The 27,135-nt window shown below is 32.8% G+C and overlaps 1 protein-coding gene across 6 annotated transcripts in view; it reads right to left on the bottom strand.

The window, feature by feature from the left end:
• The window catches only part of pyd (zonula occludens-like protein polychaetoid), a 487,007-nt gene extending 460,185 nt beyond the window's left edge, over nucleotides 1–26,822 (bottom strand). For 2 of the 6 annotated variants that reach the window (XM_075290597.1, XM_075290598.1), the window contains exon 1: nucleotides 25,657–26,818. In XM_075290597.1, the coding sequence (XP_075146712.1) occupies nucleotides 25,657–26,326 (670 nt within the window). In that variant the 5' untranslated portion in view covers nucleotides 26,327–26,818. Of the gene's footprint in view, nucleotides 1–25,656 lie in introns of all 6 variants that reach the window. The other 4 variants (XM_075290591.1, XM_075290590.1, XM_075290588.1 and 1 more) reach the window with 4 other exon arrangements.
• Between the last annotated feature and the right edge of the window lie 313 nt (nucleotides 26,823–27,135).

The raw sequence follows: 27,135 nt of genomic DNA, 5'->3' as shown, positions 1-27,135 counted from the left end.
GTTTTTGCAAAATCGCCGATCAGGCAGCGACCCGTTATAGCAGATATCAGGAGTGATATCTGACGTCTCGAGAACACTAGCATATTTAGTGTGCGGTTTAAGTTGAAATTGGGCCATATTTGCTTGGTGTCGTTACAACCCTTGCAATTCTCCCATCGAACATTTGCCATCATAACAGGCTTCTCACGTAGCATGTGCTTGCAGGTAGCTAGGGGCATACCAACAAATTCTAGTTCCCCTGGAATATGTAACTAAAGTTCATTGCAATATACATATATCAGCCACCCCATATAACTTATTTCGAAAATTGGAAAAAATTGTTTTTTATCGGAATGGATGGCATTAATTTAAGAGGATGACATTAATTGAAAAGTATAAGAAAACTCAAATCATTCTTTTACATAAAATTTTTTCCTCGGTGTATAGATCGTTTGCATATAAATGTGTGTATATGATTAAAACGATGGCGATGATCGGTCAGCCCCGGTATACGAGGCCAACATTTGTGTGATCTGATTCTAGACAGGCAATCCAAGCCAAAGAAAAAAAACAACATCTACAATCATGATTTCCTCATTGATCATAATGATCAATTCAAAGTGCACACACCCGGGAGTTGAAGATTTTTCTTTTTCCATTTTTTTTAACTTCTATGTGTATACATCCCTCATCGTGTATGCTGATGCTTGTGAATAATTGTAATTTACTGCTGATCTTGTATTTCAACAAAATATAGATCGTAACACAGACACTGGAACCAATTCTGTAGTTTCTCTTTCTACTTCTTCGTGTTTGTTTATATTCTACTTTCGCGAATTTGTGTTAGTTAAAGAAAATAATGACCAGAGTTGCAAAAGGATTGTGAAAATTTTATAGAACAATAATATATATACAGGTGAAAATTCTCTCAAGCTATATCTTAACCCTTTAATGTCCAATCCCGCCTTTAGGCGGGCTTCATTAAATCAGCAAGCTTTTAGTAAAACGCACCTTAAGACAACAAAAATGAATAAAATAAATAGAAGACTTAGTTAAGACTATTCAATAGGCTTTACAGCATATAGTGAATTTTACCGTATAATTTTTTCTTGTTTAGTTTTCTTCTTTTTGTGTCGTTTACATTGAATATTTAATCTGGGGAAAAAATAAGGTCATTCGAGGGTTAAGTATTCTACATCACGGGTTTAGACTAGAAAAAATTTTAAGGCATCTGTTAAAATTGGTCGATTATATGATAAATAAAAAAAATCAGTTCAAACCATGGTTTTTACAAATTTCCCTAATAAATGGGATTCCAACATCTTGGGAACATCAGTAAATCTTATGTACTTACTAAGTTTTAAATAATGAATGTGTATGTGTGATTCGCCTGGCCAAAATTTTTTGTCCCAAAAGAGGATAAGCTTTTCAATGAAGTCGTTTGTTCCTAATGATTAAGTAATAAGAGTTAAAAATTGCCATCTTTACTTGAAAAAAAAAATTGTTGGACTAATGTCATGACTTCACTAGTAATTCTGAAAAGTTCTTCAAAGATAATGAAATCGTCTTTGCTCAATTTTTTTTTAACTTGACTACTTTCAACCATTTATAATTTCTTCTTGAGTTCGAGTCTGAATTTTGAAATTTAAGTCGTCGTTAATACGATTTTACAAAAGTACTCTGATAGCAAAAAAAAAATTCTGTTTGTCTCCCAGTACCAAGTTTAAAAGAGAATTGTGTCTTAAATGCATCCTTCCTCAATTCTCCGCTTGTTCGGCTCGAATTCTAAATCTAAATTCTGTAGATTTTTACGTTGCTTGTTCCATTAGTTGAATGGAAACGAGAAGGAAAATCGGCAAATTTCTATTCTTCTATTCCCCCAACAAATTAAATCGGTTGACCGGTGTATTTGAAGTGAGGTTATATGCACGACCCGGTCGTGGGTTCAATTCCTGCTTCGACCAAACACCAAAAAGTTTTTCAGCGGTGGATTATCCCACCTCAGTAATGCTGGTGACATTTCTGAGGGTTTCAAAACTTATCTAAGTGGTTTCACTGCAATGTGGAACGCCGTTCGGACTGGGCTATAAAAAGGAGGTCCCTTGTCATTGAGCTTAACAGGTTGGCTGATAAGCCCCCGGTCTAACAAAGAAAAACACATTTTTTGTCAAAATTCGACATAGTTCCCTTCAAGAGCGATACAACGATTATAACGACCTTCCAATTTTTTGATACCATTTTGGTAGTACTACTTCGGTTTTGCCTCAAAATAGAACTCAGTTTCGGCGATCACCTCTTCATTGAAGCCAAATTTTTTCCCTGCGAGCATCCTTTAGAGGTCTGAGAACAAGAAAACGTCGCTGGGGGCCAGATCTGGAGAATACGGTGGGTGGGGGAAGCAATTCGAAGCCCAATTCATGAATTTTTGCCATCGTTCTCAATGACTTGTGGCACGGTGCGTTGTCTTGGTGGAACAACACTTTTTTCTTCTTCATATGCGGCCGTTTTGCCGCGATTTCGACCTTCAAACGCTCCCATAACGCCATATAATAGTCACTGTTGATGGTTTTTCCCTTCTCAAGATAATCGATAAAAATTATTCCATGCGCATCCCGAAAAACAGAGGCCATTACTTTGCCAGCGGACTTTTGAGTCTTTCCACGCTTCGGAGACGGTTCACCGGTCGCTGTCCACTTAGCCGACTGTCGATTGGACTCAGGAGTGTAGTGATAGAGCCATGTTTCATCCATTGTCACATATCGACGGAAAAACTCGGGTGTATTACGAGTTAACAGCTGCAAACACCGCTCAGAATCACAAACACGTTGTTGTTTTTGGTCAAATGTGAGCTCGCGCGGCACCCATTTTGCACAGAGCTCCCGCATATCCAAATATTGATGAATGATATGACCAACACGTTCCTTTGATATCTTTAAGGCCTCTGCTATCTCGATCAACTTCATTTTACGGTCATTCAAAACAATTTTGTTGGTTTTTTTGATGTTTTCGTCAGTAAGCACCTCTTTCGGGCGTCCACTGCGTTCACCGTCCTCCGTGCTCATTTCACCACGCTTGAATTTTGCATACCAATCAATTATTGTTGATTTCCCCTGGGGCAGAGTCCGGAAACTCATTATCAAGCCAAGTTTTTGCTTCCTCCATATTTTTTCCCTTCAGAAAACAGTAGTTTGTCAAAACAGGAAATTCCTTTTTTTTCCATTTTTTTTTCACAATAACAAAAGTTGCTTCACAAAAGACGCTCTATCTCACAAACTAATTGACTTACAGACGTCAAATTTTGACACGAATCATTTGAAGTTTGGTACTATATAAAAATAATATGCATTTAATACTAGCGACGCCATCTATGTGTCAGACCGGGGACTTATCAGCCAACCTGTTAACATGGAATCGGGCAGCACTCACCAACGTGGTATCACAATGGACTGAATAGTCTAAGTGAGCCTGATATATCGAGCTGCCAACTAACCTAACCTAACCTAGCCCGATATTTCTATCACACTTAGACTATTCAAGTCCATTGTGATGAACTTATCACTGAGTGCTTTGAAACACTCAGAAATGTCAAAAGCATTACAGAGAGGAGATAATCCAGCGCTAAAAACTTTTTGGTGTTTTCGTCGAAACTATAATTGAACCGGAGAGCTTAAATCGAACTCGTACAAATATATCTTTTTATGGACCTACACTCAAAAATAAGAGGGCGCTAATGTTAACTTAACTTTATTTTAGTTCACGAAAATTAGTTGATTTTAGTTAAATTTGTTGTTTATGTTTATTTGAATAATTTTTTACCTACTTTAATGACGTGAACTAAAACTAAGAGAAAAAAAGTTGTATACAAATATAGTACACACTTTTACTAAAAACTAAAATAGTTCATATTTTTCTGAAATTGGAGAAGTTTACATAAAGTGAGTTCGTAAGTCTTTCAAATGAGTAAATTTTACTCAAATTTTACATGCCTTCAACTTCGTATAGCGCTAAAGACATTTAAACAATTTTTTAAACCATTTTTTTTCCTTCGACATATGAATTTATCTTAAACAACAGAAAAATAATTATTTTTAATACATTTTCTTCAATTTGACAAAAAGTTCTAAAATATACCTAAATTTTCTTTCATGGTGGGTTCACTTTTTTTTGGTGTAAAATGTATCTACACGGACGAAAACGACTGTTTTTCATATGTTTCGGTGTAAAAATTATATGTTTGGAACTCAAATTTTTAGCACATTTTTTTAAGTGCTGGCATGTAATGTTCATAAACTAGCATAACATGTTTGGGACACATATGTAATATGTTAGAATATATTATGTTTAAATATAATATGTGTAGATTAGAGCCACACATCCGAAGAATCGGCTTCGTCATTCGGCCAAAAATTGATAATGGGCCTTCGACGTCAAGAGGCCAATTAACCGAAGCTTTTTGAATAATTTATTTCATATCGAATTGTCACAGTGTTGAATTTGTCTCAGTGAAAGCACCCAGTATTAATAAAATGTAATCAAACTACTGAATTTTGAATACTAAAAAGTCTGTTGGTTCTGAAAAAAAAATTAAAAGACATGGACTGACTAACCTTTTATTGCTGTTTTTTGCCTTTAATTACAAATTTCAGGAAAATAATCGGCTTCGTCTTAGGTCGATTATTGCTTTTTTGCCGAATATCGGCTTCAGCTTTGCCAAAAACACCGCTTCGATCGCGCTCTAATGTGCATGCAAACATATGTATATTAATTTAGAAATTGCCTATAAACATATTTGTGTTTAGAAAGAGAGACACAGAGAGAGTGTAAAAACAAACTGAAGATGCCGAATGAGAAAGGATGCCGTTGAGTCAATAAAGGCTCCTCACCTCCCACAAAATAGTTCAGAATTTACTAAAATTTTTAAATTTTATCAAAACTGTCACTGCTATGAAAATGGCACTAAAAGACATTTTTACAATTTCAAATTTTTTCCTTCAAAATAAATTAACAAAATTTTCTTTAAAGAGTAAAAAATAATTAATTTTGTCGAATAATATTTACTTATTTACGTCATATCGGTGTTTTCCTTCACGTTGGGTACACTCTTTTCATGTATTTTCAGCCTTAAAATCCAAATTATAATCGTCACTTTAAGATAAAACAGTTTTGTTTTATTCATTTCATAGTATAAATTTAATCCATAATAAAAAATTCTAAAACAAAATCTTAGCCTATATTTGGAGCTTTTTTACATTTAGGCGAAAGTTTCAATAACTCAGTTAATTTAAATTAATAAATTTTATTTTTTACATTAAGGAAAATCAGACTAACTTCAAAGATTTTAGCGGATGAGTGTCTTCAATTTAATAAAAAAAAATTAAATCAAATTTTCTATTAAAATTCTAAAATTTCTTTGTTTTTATAAAAATCAAAATATTTTTCAATAGACAAAAGTCAACTTTCCTAGCAATCGACGTGCCAAAAAGTATTTTAAAAAAGTTTTGATTCTGATTGCAATCCCTAATTCTGTAGTTAATCCCTTTTTCGGGTTTCTTAACCATGGCAACCCTAATCAGGTGATCTTCTACAGATGGAGTCTACTATGTACTACCTGCCCGCGTATTCGTCATCATTAACCAACAAATGCAACAGGAAGACGAAGGAGATTTGAGAAAAGAGGTTATACCAGAAAATGAAAGAAAACTAAAAAAAGCGAAATTGACAACAACAAAAACCGACAAAAAATACGAAATGCTGGAAAACATAAACAAAATAAGCTAACCAACAGAGCACCAGAGTACTCGCTAGCAGTTGAAAAGATAGGAGAGTGACGACCCAGCCCACAGACAACATCGTAAATTCGATAATGATCATTTGTAATGAGTGTGACCGAACCACTAAAGAAGGACGTGGTGTAGGAGGGTAAAAAGGTATAAGGCGATGACGACAAAAAGAGCTAGCAATAAAGATTAAAAAAAAAAACTGAAAAACAAAAACCAGCCTGATGTTATGTGTTCTCTTGATAAACGTGTTGTAATGTTTTTTTTTGTTTGTGGGTCTTGTTTCGTTTTTGTTTTGTATGCTGCCTGTGCGTGAGTATGACCCTTCTTACAAAGTAGGTGTGCGCGTGTGTGTGTGTATATTCTCTTAGCCTGGTGATCAGCCGGTTTGTCATTAGAATGAGCCATATTGCTAGCTACCAGGTCTGATGTCTGCTTGTCCGTCTGTCTGTCTGTCCATTCTTGCCGCAAGCCTTTCCTTTAAGAATTAAAAATGATCGAGCGGTGTTCATTCGTGGTGTTTGTTGAGTAACATGGCTGGCCGGATTTTCGTAAAACGTGATCAAGAGTTTGTTTTCGCCCCAAACTTCTCACATAGCCTTTTTGTTTACTGAAGAGTTCAAGGTTGCCAGATTTGATTTTAACGCGATAGCGAATAAAGACAAAAGTCGAAATTATTTGGCAACAAGTAAGGGCGATTGAAAGTCGAGTGGAGCCGACTGCAAAAGAAAAATTATGTACGGAGTCATATTTGTGGAAATTTATAACTGGGGTCATTCAATATATCTATATGTACATACATGACTTTATAATAAATCAACAAAACAAATTTAAAGTTTTTGTACAAACATTTCTTTTTAAGCACATCCCGGGATCCTCTATCAATATGTTTCCACTTCCAATGAATTAATTTGGCCAAGTCTTAGAAAATACGCTATTTGCCCGTGGTGAAATGGTTAGCATGCCTGCCTTAGTTTCACTACAATGTGGAACGCTCTTCGGACTCGGCTATAAAAAGGAGGTCCCTAGTCGTTGAGCTTAACATAAGATAGGGCAGCACTCAGTGATAAGAGGGAAGTTCACCACTGTAGTACCACAATGGACTGAAAAGACGACATGAGCCTGATACATTGGGCTGCCACCTAAATGTCCAAAATTTAAAAGTGAATTTTTTTTTTTGACATTTAAACGTCACATTAAAGTACAAAATTAAAAATTGGTGAAGTAGAAAATCGGCATTCAAAATCCAAAAAAAAAAGAATAAAACAAGTCAAAACAGAAAATTTCATTGAAAATTAAATAAATTCATTATTCCAATTTGGTTAAAATCGCCAACTCTTCGCGACGCCTCTATTCTCTAATTAGGAATGTTCATATTCAAAATAAATTCCGAAAAAGCTATGAATTTCACAAAAAACGATGAAGATCGCTTATAGCAAAGTCAAAACGGCGAATTTCACACCAAAAAAATTTCTGGTTCAATCACGAAATTAATTGATCCAAATAAATTTTTAATTGAAATGTCTTCAATTACAGAAATGATGTTATCAATTAAAAAATGAATTGAAAGTCAATTAAAAATTAATTATGTAATACTATTACTTTTGTGATTGATTTTTGTTTCAATTAAAAAATTTGTTGAATCAATTAAATTTTTAATTGAATATTTTTTAAAATTTAATTAAAACTTTAATTGGAAAAAACTTCGTGAAATTTTTTTCTTTTTTCATTAAAAAAAGATTTTCACGTTTTCAAGTCGATTCAAGTCAGCAGCGCTTTGCGACGCCTTTATTCTCCGGTTGTAGATGTCGAAGTTCCCAAATCCAGATAAAAACAAGTAAATAAAGTCTAAAGTCGGGCGGGGCCGACTATATTATACCCTGCACCACTTTGTAGATCTAAATGTTCGATACCATATCACATCCGTCAAATATGTTGGGAGCTATATGTAATACTCGATCTGGACAGAATTTGATAGACTTTTACAAAATCTATAGACTTAAAATTTAATTCGACTAATGCACTAGGGTGGAACACAATGTTAGTAAAAAATATGGGAAACATTTAAATCTGAAGCAATTTTAAGGAAACTTCGCAAAAGTTTATTTATGATTTATCGCTCGATATATATGTATTAGAAGTTTAGGAAAATTAGAGTCATTTTTACAACTTTTCGACTAAGCAGTGGCGATTTTACAAGGAAAATGTTGGTATTTTGACCATTTTTGTCGAAATCAGAAAAACATATATATGGGAGCTATATCTACATCTGAACCGATTTCAACCAAATTTGGCACGCTTAGCTACAATGCTAATTCCACTCCCTGTGCAAAATTTCAACTAAATCGGAGCAAAAAATTGACCTCTGTGGTCATATGAGTGTAAATCGTGCGAAAGCTATATATAGGAGCTATATCAAAATCTAATCCCTGTGCAAAATTTCAACTAAATCGCAGTTAAAAATTGGCCTCTGGGGTCATATGAGTGTAAATCGGGCAAACGATATATATGGGAGCTATATCTAAATCTGAACCGATTTCAATCAAATTTGGCACGCATAGCTAGAATGCAAATTCTACTCCCTGTGCAAAATTTCAACTAAATCGGAGCAAAAAATTGACCTCTGTGGTCATATGAGTGTAAATCGGGCGAAAGCTATATATAGGAGCTATATCAAAATCTGAACCGATTTCAACCAAATTTGGAACACTTGACTACACTTCTAAGTTCCTAAATCCAGATAAAAACAAGTAAAGAAAGTCTAAAGTCGGGCGGGGCCGACTATATTATACCCTGCACCACTTTGTAGATCTAAATGTTCGATACCATATCACATCCGTCAAATATGTTGGGGGCTATATATAATACTCGATCTGGACAGAATTTGATAGACTTTTACAAAATCTATAGACTTAAAATTTAATTCGACTAATGGACTAGGGTGGAACACAATGTTAGTAAAAAATATGGGAAACATTTAAATCTGAAGCAATTTTAAGGAAACTTCGCAAAAGTTTATTTATGATTTATCGCTCGATATATATGTATTAGAAGTTTAGGAAAATTAGAGTCATTTTTACAACTTTTCGACTAAGCAGTGGCGATTTTACAAGGAAAATGTTGGTATTTTGACCATTTTTGTCGAAATCAGAAAAACATATATATGGGAGCTATATCTAAATCTGAACCGATTTCAACCAAATTTGGCACGCATAGCTACAATGCTAATTCCACTCCCTGTGCAAAATTTCAACTAAATCGGAGCAAAAAATTGACCTCTGTGGTCATATGAGTGTAAATCGTGCGAAAGCTATATATAGGAGCTATATCAAAATCTAATCCCTGTGCAAAATTTCAACTAAATCGCAGTTAAAAATTGGCCTCTGGGGTCATATGAGTGTAAATCGGGCAAACGATATATATGGGAGCTATATCTAAATCTGAACCGATTTCAATCAAATTTGGCACGCATAGCTAGAATGCAAATTCTACTCCCTGTGCAAAATTTCAACTAAATCGGAGCAAAAAATTGACCTCTGTGGTCATATGAGTGTAAATCGGGCGAAAGCTATATATAGGAGCTATATCAAAATCTGAACCGATTTCAACCAAATTTGGAACACTTGACTACACTTCTAAGTTCCTAAATCCAGATAAAAACAAGTAAAGAAAGTCTAAAGTCGGGCGGGGCCGACTATATTATACCCTGCACCACTTTGTAGATCTAAATGTTCGATACCATATCACATCCGTCAAATATGTTGGGGGCTATATATAATACTCGATCTGGACAGAATTTGATAGACTTTTACAAAATCTATAGACTTAAAATTTAATTCGACTAATGGACTAGGGTGGAACACAATGTTAGTAAAAAATATGGGAAACATTTAAATCTGAAGCAATTTTAAGGAAACTTCGCAAAAGTTTATTTATGATTTATCGCTCGATATATATGTATTAGAAGTTTAGGAAAATTAGAGTCATTTTTACAACTTTTCGACTAAGCAGTGGCGATTTTACAAGGAAAATGTTGGTATTTTGACCATTTTTGTCGAAATCAGAAAAACATATATATGGGAGCTATATCTAAATCTGAACCTGTGCAAAATTTCAACTAAATCGCAGTTAAAAATTGGCCTCTGGGGTCATATGAGTGTAAATCGGGCAACCGATATATATGGGAGCTATCAGCCTGTTTCTGTATGTCGAACGAGCTCTATCGATCGATTGAAATAGAGACAAACAGCTGAATTTATAATGAAAAATCAGCTGTTTCTGTGCATTTCAGTCGATCGATAGAGCTCCTTCGACATACAGAAACAGGCTGTATATCTAAATCTGAACCGATCAAATTTGGCACGCATAGCTAGAATGCAAATTCTACTCCCTGTGCAAAATTTCAACTAAATCGGAGCAAAAAATTGACCTCTGTGGTCATATGAGTGTAAATCGGGCGAAAGCTATATATAGGAGCTATATCAAAATCTGAACCGATTTCAACCAAATTTGGAACACTTCACTACACTTCTAATTGTACTCCCAGTTCAAAATTTCAACCAAATTGGGGTAAAACTCTGACTTCTGGGGCCATAGAAGTCCATATCGGGCGAAATATATATATGGGTGCTATATCTAAATCTGAACCGATTTCTTCCAAAATCAATAGGGTTCTATTCTGAGCCAAAACACATTCTTGTGCCAAATTTGAAGTCGATTGGACTAAAACTGCGACCTAGACTTTGATTACAAAAATGTGTTCACGGACAGACGGACATGGCTATATCGACTCAGGAGCCCACCCTAAGCATTTTTGCCAAAGACACCATGTGTCTATCTCGTCTCCTTCTGGGTGTTGCAAACATATGCACTAACTTATAATACCCTGTTCCACAGTGTGGCGCAGGGTATAAAAAGTTAATTTGCCTGAATTTCACATAAAATCTACTAAATTTGTCATTGCAAGTTTTCCAAGTCAATTGGCTCAAAATCGACTTTTATATCTCTTGTGGCAACACTGCATTCGAACGGCTCTTTCTACAATCAAATTTACGAAGTTCAACGAGATGTGTTAGCTGCTGCAAATGTGCTCTAAAGAACTCTTTTTGTTGTTTTATTTTTCTCTTTTTCTAGTTTTTTGATTGGTCTTCTCTAAGTCTATGTCACATAAACTACAAAACCTTGTTATTGCTGATTTTATTTATGTATCTTTTGGTTTTCTTTAAACGTTTTTGTCTATAAACCATTTACCGATCATAGAGCACAATAATACAGGCAACTTCGACAAAGATCGCAATAACGATAATTATTATGACTTCGGTGACCATCATTGTGATCGTAATTACTATGCTTATGTTGTTGAACTTCATCAACATCATTATTATAATCATCATAGTCACCATGGGTTTTATGGATTTCATGTGTTGTCGTGCGGTTTCCATAGTCTTCTTTACTTGTTCATTTCTTGCTATGCTCGTTGGGTTTATTTTTATAATCCATTCACAGGTTCTTAGTGTCGTCTTGTCCACTATATTTTATATTCTGCTGAGTGCAAAAAGAAATGGACTTAAAAAGAGCCAGCAAGGAATATGAATACAAATTATGGGAACACCAGGTGATGATGATGTTGCCTCAAAAGGCAAACATAGCAAAGAAAGTCTACCAAGATGGTGAAACATTTGGTAGTCCTCGATTTAGGTAGAACTGCCAGATTTTTGGTCTATGTTATAGCCAACATAGAGTCGATTGATCAATCAATTACTATTGTATAGACTTAATTTTGTTGTAATATCATCTAGATAAATCTCAAAACACAATCTGAAAATATGTACTTTATAGCAATAAGATAATTTTGGATGAATAAAAATTGAAAATTGCAAATTGCAAATTGAGTCGATTGATTTATGTTATAATGGAAATCTTGCAATAGTGTGGCGATATTTCTTAATATAAAAAATATAAAACCCCCCAAAAAAATCGGAAGTTGTTTTTAGGTGATTATTTCAAATGTACATCCCGAAATGTTCCTCTAAAGATCGACATTATTTTCACTTCCCATGAAGTTCTTTTGAGCCACTATACAAAAATCATTTGTTTTGCTTTTTAATAATAACTCAGCAAAAAATTTGAAAGTTGTTCTAAAAGCACAACTTTAAAAGCATTTCCAAAAATGTACTCCCAAAGATGGGTTTAGTTTCGTTGAACCATACAAAATGGGTAACACAATAAAAACATTATATTAAGAATGTCTTGTATTTCCTCAAAAATCTGAATATTTCTCAAATTAAGTCATAAAAAAAAAACAAAATGTTTGCTGATCGCATTTAGGAGTTTTTAAGGATATTAAGGGCAGGAATAAAAAAACGTTTTCGATTCTTGGAAAAACGTTGGATTATCACCCATGTTCGGATATCCACTTCAATACCACTTCCACTATTCACGTCAAATCCACGAACGTGAAAATTTGGTGTTCTTAATTCCACGTTCTTTTTTAAACTTTTCTGTAACCAGCTGGGTTGTACAAATCACCGAAAAATTCACTAAGGCGGAAATCAAAATAAGAGGAATCAATAGACTTATTTTAATTTATTATTTGTTTAATTAAAAATGACGCAGTTTTAATAAAATTCATGTATTAAATATAAAATATTTCAAATTTGTTACGCGAGTACTTTTCTAACCGGAAATACTTCCATATTGGACATAATTCAACTTTCACCAATACTTTTGCAAGTGAATTGATTTCACGAAAATTCCGGTGAAAGTGGATTGTAGGACACCAAAATCGTGGAATTGATTCACATTCACCTGTAAGTGGATTTGCGAACATGGGCATATATATTAGAACCTAAATATTCAAGAATTCTTGTTCACTAGATCAGAAAGTACATAGAAATAACAGGTTGGCTGATAAGTCCCCGGTCTGACACATAGATGGCGCCGCTAATATTAAATGCATATTATTTTTATATAGTACCAACATTCAAATGATTCACGTCAAAAGTTGACGTCTGTAAGTCAATTAGTTTGTGAGATAGAGCGTCTTTTGTGAAGCAACTTTTGTTATTGTGAAAAAATGGAAAATAAAGGAATTTCGTGTTTTTTATAAAATACTGTTTTCTGAAGGAAAAAATACGGTGGAAGCAAAAACTTGGCTTGATAATGAGTTTCTGGACTCTGCCCAGGGAAATCAACAATAATTGATTAGTATGCAAAATTCAAGCGTGGTAAAATGAGCACGGAGGACGGTGAACGCAGTGGGCGCCCGAAAGAGGTGATTACCGACGAAAACATCAAAAAAATCCACAAAATGATTTTGAATGACCCTAAAATGAAGTTGATCGAGATAGCAGAGGCCTTAAAGATATCAAAGGAACGTGTTGGTCATATCATTCATCAATATTTGGATATGCGGAAGCTCTGTGCAAAATGGGTGCCGCGCGAGATCACAATTGACCAAAAACAATAACGTGTTAATGATAATGATGTTTGCAGCTGTTAACTCGTAATACACCCGAGTTTTTCCGTCGATATGTGACAATGGATGAAACATGGCTCCATCACTATACTCCTGAGTTCAATCGACAGTCGGCTGAGTGGACAGCGACCGGTGAACCGTCTCCGAAGCGTGGAAAGACTCAAAAGTCCGCTGGCAAAGTAATGGCCTCTGTTTTTTGGGATGCGCATGGAATAATTTTTATCGATTATCTTGAGAAGGGAAAAACCATCAACAGTGACTATTATATGGCGTTATTGGAGCGTTTGAAGGTCGAAATCGCGGCAAAACGGCCCCATATGAAGAAGAAAAAAGTGTTGTTCCACCAAGACAACGCACCGTGCCACAAGTCATTGAGAACGATGGCAAAAATTCATGAATTGGGCTTCGAATTGCTTCCCCACCCACCGTATTCTCCAGATCCGGCCCCCAGCGACTTTTTATTGTTCTCAGACCTCAAAAGGATGCTCGCCGAAACTGAGGCCTATATTGAGGCAAAACCGAAGGAGTACTACCAAAATGGTATCAAAAAATTGGAAGGTCGTTATAATCGTTGTAGCGCTCTTGAAAGGAAACTATGTTGAATAATAAAAACGAATTTTTACAAAAAAATGTGTTTTTCTTTTTTAGACTGGGGACTTATCAGCCAACCCTGTTATATCAGCAAAATCCGACTACTGTTTTAGCCGACTCTTTTTTTATATAGACTATGAGTGTATTTAAGTTACATCAGCAACTATTACTATTACATCAGTAACTATTTAGGGGGGAAACCTTAGAAAAAGTCAACGAAAAGTTCTATTTTTTTACACAAATTTTTGTTGACTTTTTTGAAAACAATTTAAATCTATTTTTTATTGTTTTTATTGAAAATCAAATTTTGCCAAAACAAGGGTAAATTGTTCCATATTTGAGTAATTTTTTTTTTGCTTAGTTTATTTTAATTTAAAAATGAGAAAAAGTTTTATAAAACTGAAGTATTACAATTTTCCTAAATTTGAAATTCACCTAAAGTAGTTCATACTTTTCTGCTTACATTGTGGTCATATTTTTCTAAAATTATCAGATTTAGCCTGTCTGGATCGCCATATAGCTCTAAAAACATTTTAGGCATTTTTTTCTTCTTCAAAATCCCACCTTTAAAGTTGTATGTCTTTCAACCAAGGTAATTTTTTTTTAATGTGAAGAAAAATATATTTGGACTAAATCATCTTCAAATTAACTAGTTTTTCAAAATTTTGGATTTAAGATCAAAGGCTACAGCCTAAGGTTTATTTTTGCTTCTTTGGTGAGGTTCAAAATCTTTGGCTTCAAGTTTTGTCTTACAAATTTTATTATTATTCTCATATTTTTGCAATTTTCGTTCCACCTTTAAAGTCGTAAGTCTTCAGGGAAAATTTCATTAATTAAAAAAACACACATTTTTAGATTAAGGAAATAATCTTCCCAGCAAAAACAGAGCATCCAAAAAAGTAGTTTGGATCCCCAATATGTGATCCGGAAGTAGTGCAAACTAGGATCATCTCCAATGAATTTTGCATGGGCTTACCATAGGATGGAAGTACTCCATTTTTGGATCCTTTGCATTGCTTCAGAAGTTGTGCCTTGGAAGTTCATTTTGAATAAAGATATTTAAAAAACTAAAAATGGGCTTACCATAGGATAGAAGTACTCCATTTTTGGATCCTTTGCATTGCTTCAGAAGTTGTGCCTGGGAAGTTCATTTTGAATAAAGAAATTTAAACAACTAAAAATTTTTTTCTCCAATTTCACTTTTTATTTTTATCAGTATTTTTTGTTAACTTTTATTTTCTAATTTTTGCAAATTGAAAAACTTCTTCGCTTCCACCGGGGGGTTGAACCTGAGTCTGTAGGCACCATAACAGAACGTCTTAGCACATTCAGCCACAAACGACATTGAACACGACGCATCAAAACATGGCATGACATTCTAACTAATTCCTAAGATGTTCTTTATTATTATGAATGAAAAAATAAAGGACGCTGGTTCAAATCTCACTAGCGGCAATTTTTTATTAAATATTTTTCGAAAAAAATATTTTTTTTTGTGTTATACATTGTTTTTTTATTTTGTTTTTCGGCATATACTTTTTTTATAAATATATTTTTCAACAAAAAATTGAAAATTATCGTGATTTGCAAAACCTTCTCAAAAGAGCTTCCATGGATGTGAAAAATTCAAACGGCACAGGTTCAAATCCCAGCGGGAATTAATTTTTTGTGTGTTTTTATACCCTAAACCACATAGTGGTCAGGGTATAATAACTTTGATGTGCCTACCAGAAATATTGATTTTAGACCCCATAAAATATATACCGATCGAGTCAGAATCACCTCCTGAGTCGATCTAGCGCTTAGTGTCCGTCCGTCCATGTATTTGTTGTCCGCAGGATTCAGGTCGCAATTATTGACCGATTTTGATGAAATTTGGTATGTGGCGTTTTTTTGGTACAAGGACGAACGCTATTGATTTTGGAAAAAATCGGATCAAATTTAGATATAGCTCCCATATATATGTATCGCCTGATTTGGATAAATGGTGTCAGATTGCGTTCATTTACTAAGCGATCCGCGTCAAATTTGCTACAAAGTAATCCAATTGACTACCCTTTAAGTATGCCAAATTTAATCGAAATTGGTTCAGATTTAGATATAGCTCCCATATATATGTAACGCCCGATTTTTCCAAATTTAGCCATAAGTCTCTTATTTATCAACCTGTCTTTCTCAAATTTGGCCAAATCTAATTTTTTTTTAGTACTTACTATATGTGCAAAACTTGACCGAAATCGGTCCAGATTTAGCTATAGCTCCCATATATATGTATCGCCCGATTTTCGAAAATTTGGTTTTAATAGCCTTATTTATTAACCGATCTTACTCAAATTTGGAACACAGTAACCTTCTGAGATATCTACCAAACCTACAAAATATCATCCAAATCGGTTCAGATTTAGATATAGCTCTCATATATATGCAGCGCCCGATTTTGTCCCCAATAACTTTATTTTTGACCATACACACAAACAATTTTTTTTCTGATTCAATCACCAAATTAATTGATCCAATTAATTTTTTAATTGAAATGTCTTCAATCACGAAAATGATAGTATCAATCACAGTTTTAATTGGGCATAGAACAAATTCTTGATTAAAAAATTAATTGATTTTTTCAGCAAATTTCAATTAATTTTTTAATTGATTCAATTAAAAATTTAATTGATGTTGATTGCAAAACTCAGTTAATTTATTAATTAAAAAAGGTAACTATTTTTAATTACTTTCTGAATTGACTTAGAGTTTTTATTTGGATTAACAATTGATTCTTTGAAATACATTTTTAATTAAAAATTTAAAAAAAAAAAAATCAGCATTTTTTTAACTGAATTAGTCTTCCGAATTTGATTAAAAAGTTAAATGTATCAATTATTTTTTTAATTAAAAATTTTAAAATTTTCAATCATTGACTTAATTAACTTAATGTTTCTACCATGATTAAAAAGTTAATTATATCAATTAATTTATTAATTGAAAACATTTTCAACTTCAATTAACTTTTTAATTGGAAATATGATGGTGATATTTTTTTCTGTGTAGTTACCTCATATATTAACCGATCTTACTCCTCAAATTCAGCACAAGTTAATATGCTGTAATATCAACCAAACCTGCAAAATATCATTCAAATCGGTTCAGATTTAGATATAGCTCCCATATATATGTAGCACCCAATTTTGAAAAATTTGTCCCTAATAACGTTATTTTTACCATAGTGGCCTCATTTATTAACCAATCATACTCAAATTTAGCACACAGTAACACTCTGTGGTATCAACCAAACCTGGAAAATATCATCCAAATTGGTTCAGATTTACAATAGCTCCATATATATACATCGCTCAATTTTCCCAAATTTGGCCATAATACTCTTATTTATTAACCAATGCTACTCAAGTTTCAAATTTTTATGTATTATCCGATCGTATTTAGACTTGCATGTAACTCTTTTATAATCATATTGTCCGATTTTTCCGAATTTTTATTTATTACCCACACTAATGGAGCGATTTCTTCTTTTTTAATAATGGGCTCAATATTAGTTATACTCGTGACAAAACTCCCATAAAAATGTACCCCTTAATGTTATTAAATATGGAAATGCGGTTTATCGCTCAAACCTACACCAATGTTACCCCACAAATGCTTATGCGGCCCTGCCCGACTTTCTACTTTACTTACTTGTTTTATTATTTTTTTACTTCTTTTTTTTGTTGATTTTCTATTCTTGATTTGCGAAATTTAATTGTCCAAAAACTTTAATTTTCACTTAAAAAGGGCTAATTCCGCACTTTCTAAGACTTGTCTAAGAGGACTGCATCGGAAGAGTAAAAATCGATAGGGGATACCGGCATGCGCTTTAAAAGAAATGTTTGTGGACTTGTTTGTGGAAATGGAAAAAAACTGATGGGGGATTCCGGGATGCGCTTTAAAAGAAATGTTTGTGGAACAATTTCCATTTTTTTGCTGGGTTAAATTTATCTACGATTTTGGATTAAAGATAAAAAATCTCAAATATGGGAAATATTTTTTTTAACCGGATGTTACGTCATTGACTCGAAATCGGTACTACAATTATTAGGTGAAGGTTTTGAATCTTTGGTTCCAAGTAAATTTTTAAAATTTTACTTACAAGTCAAATCGATCAATAGCAATGAAATTCGCTTTCTTTTCTCGTTTACTTATTATTCTCTCAATGCATATAAAGAAGCGAAAGTTTCTTTTAAATTACTATTCTATTTTGTGCCTGCGTTGATAATGAAATATCTTATGTGGGTAGATTTTTAAGACGATGGACGGATTAGCCAAAAATAAAAATAAAACAACTTTATATGCAGACTATTCTGTATTAAGAATTAGTGTCAACAGCCACAAATGAAATTTATTTAATGGCTTAACTAAAATATTTTAATTAAGCTCCTACCATTTTTCCCTCCAAAGAAACTGGTATACAAAGCAGTGTGATGTTTTAAGTTTTTAAGTGTTTTAAGAATAAAAATTTCAATTTCACATATCTTGAATATATTTCAATATAAATCTACAAATATTTCGATACAGGTTTTTGAAAATGGTCATCGTTTTTTTTTTTTTTTGTAATGAGTTTATGGTCCGTATTAACGTATATAGATCGAACAGGTTGACCGTGTTCACAAATCAATGACTAAAGACATAACAACTATGACGTTTTCATTTCAGCGTTATTGTTGTTTTTGTTTTTCCTAAAATCGAAATAAGAAAAATATATAATAATAAAACAGCAACAAAAACAAGTTTTATCCCCCTCTCCCTCTATCTCGATTAAGCTTTGCGTGTAGCTCAAAAGGTAATGTATGGCTACCATCGAAGTTTTGAAATTAGTTGCAGTGGCTTAGGTTTTTGTATTTCCTATTTACAAATTTAAATTCTGCTACCACGATCAATTAACAACAAATGTCTATCCGTCTGTCCATTCGTCTATATGTCAATAACAAATAAAATGGCATGTCTAAGACGACAAAAATGCAAATGTGGTCAAGTTTGAAGGGAATACAACTGTGAGTGTGAATGCATGAAATGATTCGATGGCATATAGACGAATTAAAACACATTGAATTGAAAATGTACCCTACACACAAAAAATTGGTATTAATATAGTCGGTTAAATTAAGATAATGGCAATGTGAAAAGTGACCCTATTCATGCAAAATAAGCGATCTATTCATATAGTAATTACTGTAATTTATTTTTGATTTAATTTAAAACAAAAATAACATTTTTATAGAGAATGTACGCCGAAACAAAAGCATGACCGGGTCCAAAGATATTGTCTCTCAACTAATTAATTTGGTATGTTATTAATTCCAGGTCAAAAAAGTGGAGAATTGAAGCAAGGATACTTTAAGACACACTTACCTTTTAAATATTAGTTTTGCGTACTTGATTCTAGGAAACAAATCTTTATATATTTGTTTTTTTTTCAGCTTTTTCTTCATGTGCTTCCGAAGTCTTTTAAAAAAGACTTCAACAAATTTAAAGACGATTTCATTAATTTTGAAGAATTTTTCACAATTCTTGAAGACAAGTTGACCTTAGTGAAACAATTTTTTTTTAATTTTAAGTACTCATTTTTAAGTCGAATCTTAACTAAACGGATAAAACGTCTATATGGAAAAGTTGATCGTCTTTTGGACAAGGAAAATATCTTTATATGAGAGAAGATGTTCTATGCGCAAAAACGCATTCGTATTTTCACGCATTCGTATTTCAGTGTAGTTGACACAAAGTATTACCAAGTTCAAATTGGTATATTTTCCTAACTCTAAGTGACAGCCACATTATATTAAACTTGACCTTATGGAAACACAGATAAAAATTGCTTCAATAACCAAAATGATAGTATCAATCACTGAAATAATTAATAATAATATATATATAATTGATTTAATATATTAAATTAATAGATTTCTTTGGTCGAACTATAAATTTAATTGATTTTGGTTAAAATATTGAATTAATTTTTTTTAATGGGGAAATTAATTGTTTGGTGTAATAATTATTAATTTGTAGTTGTTTTGCACTTTATACAATTTAGTACCTTCGTAGGAGATTTCCTATTATAATTATAGTTTTTTCTTTGGATTTGAGTCAAAATTTAATGAATATAGAAACTAATTATTTCGAAAACAAATTTAATTATATTTTTAATTTAATAAAAATTGGAAAAATAATATTTTAATTAGGATTTTTATTATTTTTATATTTTATTATATATTATTTATATTTTATTATACTTGAATTGTTTATTTGAACATTTGTTCCATTTGTCATTTAGCACTCATTACTAATAGAGTTCAACAACTGTGGTATCACAATGGACTGAATAGTCCAACTAAACTTATCCTAACTCAACATATCAGCAAACAAGTAACCATATCTATTTGTAGACCAGTGTGTAATGCGCACACAAGTATATTTAAAGAAACTTAGTTTAAAGAAAACAAACAACTTTAGTTCTAATCGTCTGATGCTCCGTTTCATACAAACGATGTTTTCCAATTTTTTTTTTTTTTTTTTTTTTTTTTTTTTTTTTTTTTGTAGTCAAATCGACTCAATATTGGCGTGGAATCCGCCATGGTGCAATGGTTACCATGCCCGTCAAGCGTTCAAAGGGTCATAGGATCAATCACAGTTTCGACCAAAAAGTGGATTCTCAGCGGTGGATTATGTCCTCTCATTGCTGTTGACATTTGTGAGTGTTTCAAACGTTCAATCCTAATGTTAAACCCTGGACTCGGAATCGGTGCTCCCTGGTCATTGAGCTTAACATAAAGACGGGAAGCACTCATTGATAAGAAAGGCAGTTGATCACAATGGACTGAATATTCAAAGGTAACAGGCTGCCACTATACCCAAGCTAACGTTGGCCAAAATCGAGAAATTGAATAGTCAATATCGGCTGGTGGATTTTGTAGCAATAAAGTGTAATGAAGAATGAGACATGACGTGCTGAGAGAATAATGAAAAGTAGAAAGTGTCGATGTCTAAAGTCGACCTTTCAATTTAATTTAAATAAAAAATTTCTTTTTTAAAATAACGAAAAATTCTAATATTATCAAAATTGGAAAAGGTTGAACTTTTGATCCCAAAAGGTCAGTACTATGTTCGCTTTTCGCGTTGAAATTTTCGTGGTTACTTTATTAAAATAGTCTAATATAAAGCAGATAAATTAACTCAATTGATGCGCAGTTTCTTGTTCCTCCACACACAAAAAAGTTCTTCTGATTCAATCTCGAAATTAATTGATCCAATTAATTTGTTAATTGAAAAGTCTTCGATCACAGAAATTATAGTATCAATGAAAGAAATGAATTAAAAGTCAATTAAAAAATTAATTGATTCAAAATGAAAAACTAATTGATACTATTAATTTTTGTTTCAATTAAAAAAAATTGTTGACTCAATTAAATTTTTAATTGAATATTTTTTAAAACTCAATTAATTGGAAAAATTTTCGTGAAATTTTTCTGTGTAGATGTCGGCGAGACTTTACAGGAATACTTTTGTTTTCATTTATAATTTTGATTATTTGAGGATAAGTCCTGAACGCTTTTTAGCATTGGAATCGTCAAATTTAAAGAAAATTTCTTTCATTTTGAAGAATTTTTCGAATTTATGAAAAAATTAAAGCCCAGTTGACTTTAGTTCAACAAAATGTTCGTTTATGTAAATATACCCATTTTTAGATCGAATCATAAAATAAGGAAAAAAAAACTAGATTAAGATTATGGACTTTTGGAGAAGGAAAAATGATTTTTTTATCAAAGAAACTCGTCGTCAATGCTAAGCAATCTCCGCCTTCGAATTTTAAGAACACGATATCTTTGGCCTCACGACAATAGCTTTTTTCAGTGAAGAGAATGACAATTTTGTAAATGAGATCATTACACGGATGAAAAAGACTGTTTTTCATATGTTTGGCTATAATATGTTTGGCTATATAATGTTCATAAACTAGCATAACATGTTTGGGATATATATGTTAATATGTTAGAACATATTATGTTTGGGACATAAAATGTTTGTAAATATAATATGCTTGGATGCAAACATATATTAATTTAGAAATAGCCTATAAACATATATGTGTTTAGTAGCTTGGAGCGCTATTTAACAGGGAGCGATATTGAATTAAGTTGGTGGTTGTTGCTTGTTATTACAAAATTAACATTTTATTTTTCCTTGGGCAATTGATCAGCTACTTCTTTGATCCTTACAAACTGTGTGGTCCGCTGTTCGAATCCCCGTCCGGCAAAAGGTAAAATTAAAATAAAAAAATCATACAATTGAATAATTTCTTCTACAATGTTTGTATTACAGAAAAAGGTGCTAAGAACTAAAAAATCTCGTGGAAGTGAGAAAGATGTGGGGGAATATACAATTGGGCAGAAACAAAATTTTGAGCATTCAGGTCGAAAACCTATGTTGTTAGCACCTATATTACCTGTTTATTTTCATAATTCATTATGATTGTAAATATATAAATAAATAAATAAAATTTTGAGCACAATATTGTTTGGGAGAATTTTTTTTAAGCATATAATATTTTTGGGTGCAAAATGCTTCCAAACATATTATATGTTCACATAATAACATATTGTTTTTTGGAAGACAACATTATTGAATTTGGATGCAAAAATACAAAATGTTTGGAACTTAGACTACCCAAACATATATTGTTTAGACTAATATGCTTTCAAACATATTATATATTGGAAGAGATCAAACATATAAATGTTTGGGCAATACATAGGACCGATGTCCACTATTTCAACAGCCGTTGCCAAGAATTTGCATCACTCTTAAGCAGGGCTGTGGAGTCGGAGCCGGAGCCGGAGTCGGAGCCGGAGTCGTAAAAATTTTGCTCGACTCCGACTCCGGCGAAACAAAATTTGAAAAACACTTCATATCTTTGTAACCAAAGACATATTTCGACAAATTAGATTCCAATAGGGTTTTTAATCGAACAACGAAAAACGAAGTACTGAAATTCAGGCCATTCAAAGTGTATTTATATGGGTGAAATTTCACTGTGATATAAAAAGTAGATTTTACTAGAATATGGGCTTAATTGATCAATTGTATTGTCCATTTTTAACATATTAAAATATAGATTTTTGGCCCTGTATATACTCTTGATAAAGGTATAATTTTAAGGCAATATAGCAGTAGAACCTAAATTTCTGAATTTTTGGCAGGCATGTCGAGTACGAAGTTGGGTCTTACCGGAAAATTTTGTGATATAGCACCTACATATAAACCCAACTTCCGATTTGTTTTAAGAAAATTTTCCCAGTCTAAAATTTTCATAAGATTTGTCAGAAATTTCCAATTTGGAGTTATTTGAGTTATCGCATAAATAAATGCGAAAATTTCCCAGATTTTCAGATAGCCCTACATAATTACTTGAGAAATCTCCTTATACACCCGATGTCCCTGGAAGCTGTAATTTTAAATTAAACCTCTGCCAACGTACCACCTTAGCCGGTCTTGAAAGCCACTTGAAATTCTTTACATTAAATAAATGGCCTCTCATGTCCATAACTGATAGACCATTTATAAATCGATGTTTCACCATTTTACTTCTATAGAAAGACTCGTAACTGTACAGCTATTGCTGTCATCTGTTGTATGGTAGTGGTTATTTGAAATTCCGCCCGTCCTAATTTTTGTCAGTTTAAATCTGTTTTATATATCCGACACATTACATTTTTTTAACATCTAAACTTTCTATCTGATTAGCCCGACATTTTGATTATTGTGTATCTTTTTGTTAGTGTTTCTATTTTATATAGATTTATATTTTTTATAAAATGCCTATATAGACCAATACCAAGGTTTTATTTCTTAAACTTCTGGAAGCCTAATTATTTGTTTAAATTTTGAGTTTTTATAAATTCATATTCTGGAGATTGTTGTTATTTAATGTAGAGTTCTTTACATCCCCAAAATGCTGAGGCTTGTCGTAGAGTCGTATCAAAATTTAAAATTAGAGTTCTTTTGGACATATAAACACATATGGCAAAATAGAGTACTTATATCGCTATATTTTTGGAACACTACACCTTAAAATTACAATTGGAATACTGTTAAAATGAGATTTAGGTACACCACCTGGAGTCGACTCCGGAGTCGGAGTCGAGGCCAATAAGAAATGCTGGAGTCGGAGTCGGAGCCGGAGTCGAGCAAAATTGACTGACTTTTACGATGAGAGCCAATGTTGAAAGGGTTTTTGAATAAGCTCGGTACCTTCTATAAAAAAATAGTTTTGATGTCAACGACATTATTATTCATACTATTCGCATGAAACATTGTTTCCAATCAACAGTGGATTGGAAACAATGCAAATTTTGTCACGATTGCAATCGCTTTTACAAATGCAATCCTTTACAAGAAATATGTTACATTTTTCACGTTCTGTAATACTTTTTTTGAGGTGAAGCCAAATGTTTGCTTTTTCTGGTCATTTTAACTGGGAGAACCGATTTCCCAAAACTCAAAATTTTTGCTTCCAATCTGCCAATTTGCTTACCGTCAGAAGAAGAAATAAAACGACATTGAAGACATTGAGTACTCATTTAATAGCAACGAGGACTCAAAAAATTAGTCAATAACGAGCACTTGTAATCAAACACTCGTTACTTTCCCAACACTGCTCTTAAGGTGTGATTCGAATTCAGTGTTTTGGATGTGAATTGAAAAATGCTGTAACATGTTGCCAAATAAATAATTTGTAATTTTTAATTCATTTTAACGCTTGTCTGAAACGTTTGACATCAAATATTTTCCAAAATTCGCAAGTTTTCTAGAATGAATTTTGAATTTTTTCGACAAAATTTAAATAAGTTTACCATTTTATTAATTCTTACTCTGTTTTTAACCTACTTGAAACACAAAAAAAATAATAAAAATACCCCATTAAAAATATGAAACAAATTTAAAAAACATTAATTAAAAGAACTTCCTGTGTAGTTAAAATAAAGAAGGACATTTTTGGAAGTGCTTTTAAAGTTGGGCCTTTAGAACAACTTCCAAAATTTATTGCTGGGCATCTTTGGTACGGAATCAATACCAAAAACAAAATCTGTACATTCAAGTAAACTTTTTTAAGTGTAAACCGCCTGAATAAATCCGTATTGTTTTATTTTAGTCCTTCACACAAAAAAAATGTGATTTAATTGAAATGTCTTTAATAACTAAAATGATAGTATCAATTAAAGAATTAATTGAAAGCCAATTAAAAAATTAATTGATACTATTCATTTTTGTGATTGATTTTTGTTTCAATTAAAAAATTTATTGAATCAATTAAATTTTTAATTGATTATTTTTTAAAACTCAATTAGGACTTTAATTGGAAAAATTTTCTTGCAATTTTTTTCTGTGTTCATGGCTTGGATATCCAGCGCTGATAATGAAGCCTTGCTATATCAGCCAATCTTGCCATGCTATAGGGTGATTCATAACTATTCTCACATAACATAAACAAGCGTTTAAATTGCATGCAAATCTTGGTTTACCCCGAGGTAAAAGACTTGAACAAAATAGAAAACAAGTCTACGATAGATCAAGCATTGCAGACAACTCGAAGCAGCAGCAGCAACTAACTAAATGGAATAACTTGTTTGTTTTACCACTTAATTTAAGATATAATCGTGTGGACATAATTGAAAAAAAAAATACAAAATCGAAGAAAATACACACAAAGTAACGAAAGTAAGAAGAAGTTCTTCCGAGCGCGGGTTCACCATGAATTGAGAGAGGTAATCCATCAAAGGGTACTTTACTTACCACTTTTCAAACGATCATTAATTAAATCCTCAATTAGCTGGGGACACTCATTCTCAATTGCATAGCAGAATTGTTTGAATTTCTCAAAACCATTCTTGGATATGATCTCTATGAGTGTGGAACATTGTAGGCGCAGTAGTTCCGCATCGTTATAGGAATCGGCAGCACTGAGGAGTTCTTCTTTTGTTGAATATTGATCACTAATCGAATCCGAATTGGGATTTAGATTTACCACTGAGGGTGTAATCGAACGATTATCACCACCACCACCAACACCAGTAACACTTGGTGGACGGTCACCATTTACACTGGCACTACGTGATAGCTGGCCTCCCGAATTTGGTAATCCACCTGTGGTACTAACTGTGCTGCTGCCACCAGTACTACCAGTGGTTCCACTACTGGCATTACTAATAACAGCACTTAATTTACGTTTGGTAACTCCCACACTGGAAGGTGCAGAGTTTTGGCCTCCAGCATTGTAGGGTTTCAAAAGCAGATCCTCTTCGGATTGCGTTAATACAGAGTTCTTAACCAATACGGCCAATAAATCGGTATTGCCTAAATCCAGTCTTATACGTTCCTGGTGGCGTTCTAATAAAGTGCGCACTTCTTCCTCCTCCTCTTCACGAGACATGGCTGCCGTCGTATTGGAGAGGTTATCACTCATTTGGAATATATATATTTTTTAATTTTTTATTTGTATATTTGTTAAATATTTCTAATAGTAAATTTTCACAATTTTTTCACTTTTCCACATTTTGAAGATTTTTTTTTTTCTAAAACACGCAATATTTTAAATCACTTTTTTGGTTATTATTGTGATATTTTTTTTTTTAATTTTTCAATAATTTTTATATATGATTTTTGTTAAGGAAACTCTTCCGTTTTTTAATTATTTACGTATTTATTTTTAGAAAATATTGCTTGCGCTGGCGATTTTCACATTTAACAACAACGGCAACAACTAGAAGAACAAAAAAGACAAATCACGGCGTTGATTGACACTTGTAAACCGTAATGGCTGGCGTTTAGTTGCTTGTTATTATGCTGCTTATAGGGTGGTTGTTGTTGTTTTTGTTATTTGCTATTTCGTTGCCACTTTTGGTACCGACGCGCACATAAGATCTTAACACTCTCTGTTTCAAACCTCAAACAAAACTGAGTAAAACTTGGCAACTTCATTTCCAAACAAGCGATTACCGGCTCAAAACGTCAAACACAACGAACCCCAACCATATAGACGAACTTCATTTCTCCCACCCCCTTTTGGTGGCCAACATCAAACAAACGAACGAACGAACGAACACAACACAACCAACCAACCACCACCATGGCGCAGTGAGGCAATTTGAGAGAATTATTAATGAAAGCAAGAACACTGCAGTTTCCGGGGATGTAATAGAACGATTTGTTGCTAGGAAATAATACTTAAATTTATTTTAAACAAACTACCGAAATCTCCTCGAAATAAAAAAT

This window comes from Haematobia irritans, chromosome 1 (assembly GCF_050003625.1).
Source record: "Haematobia irritans isolate KBUSLIRL chromosome 1, ASM5000362v1, whole genome shotgun sequence".
Taxonomy (NCBI): Eukaryota; Metazoa; Arthropoda; class Insecta; order Diptera; family Muscidae; genus Haematobia; species Haematobia irritans.
This window is presented reverse-complemented; position numbering and strand designations above follow the sequence as displayed.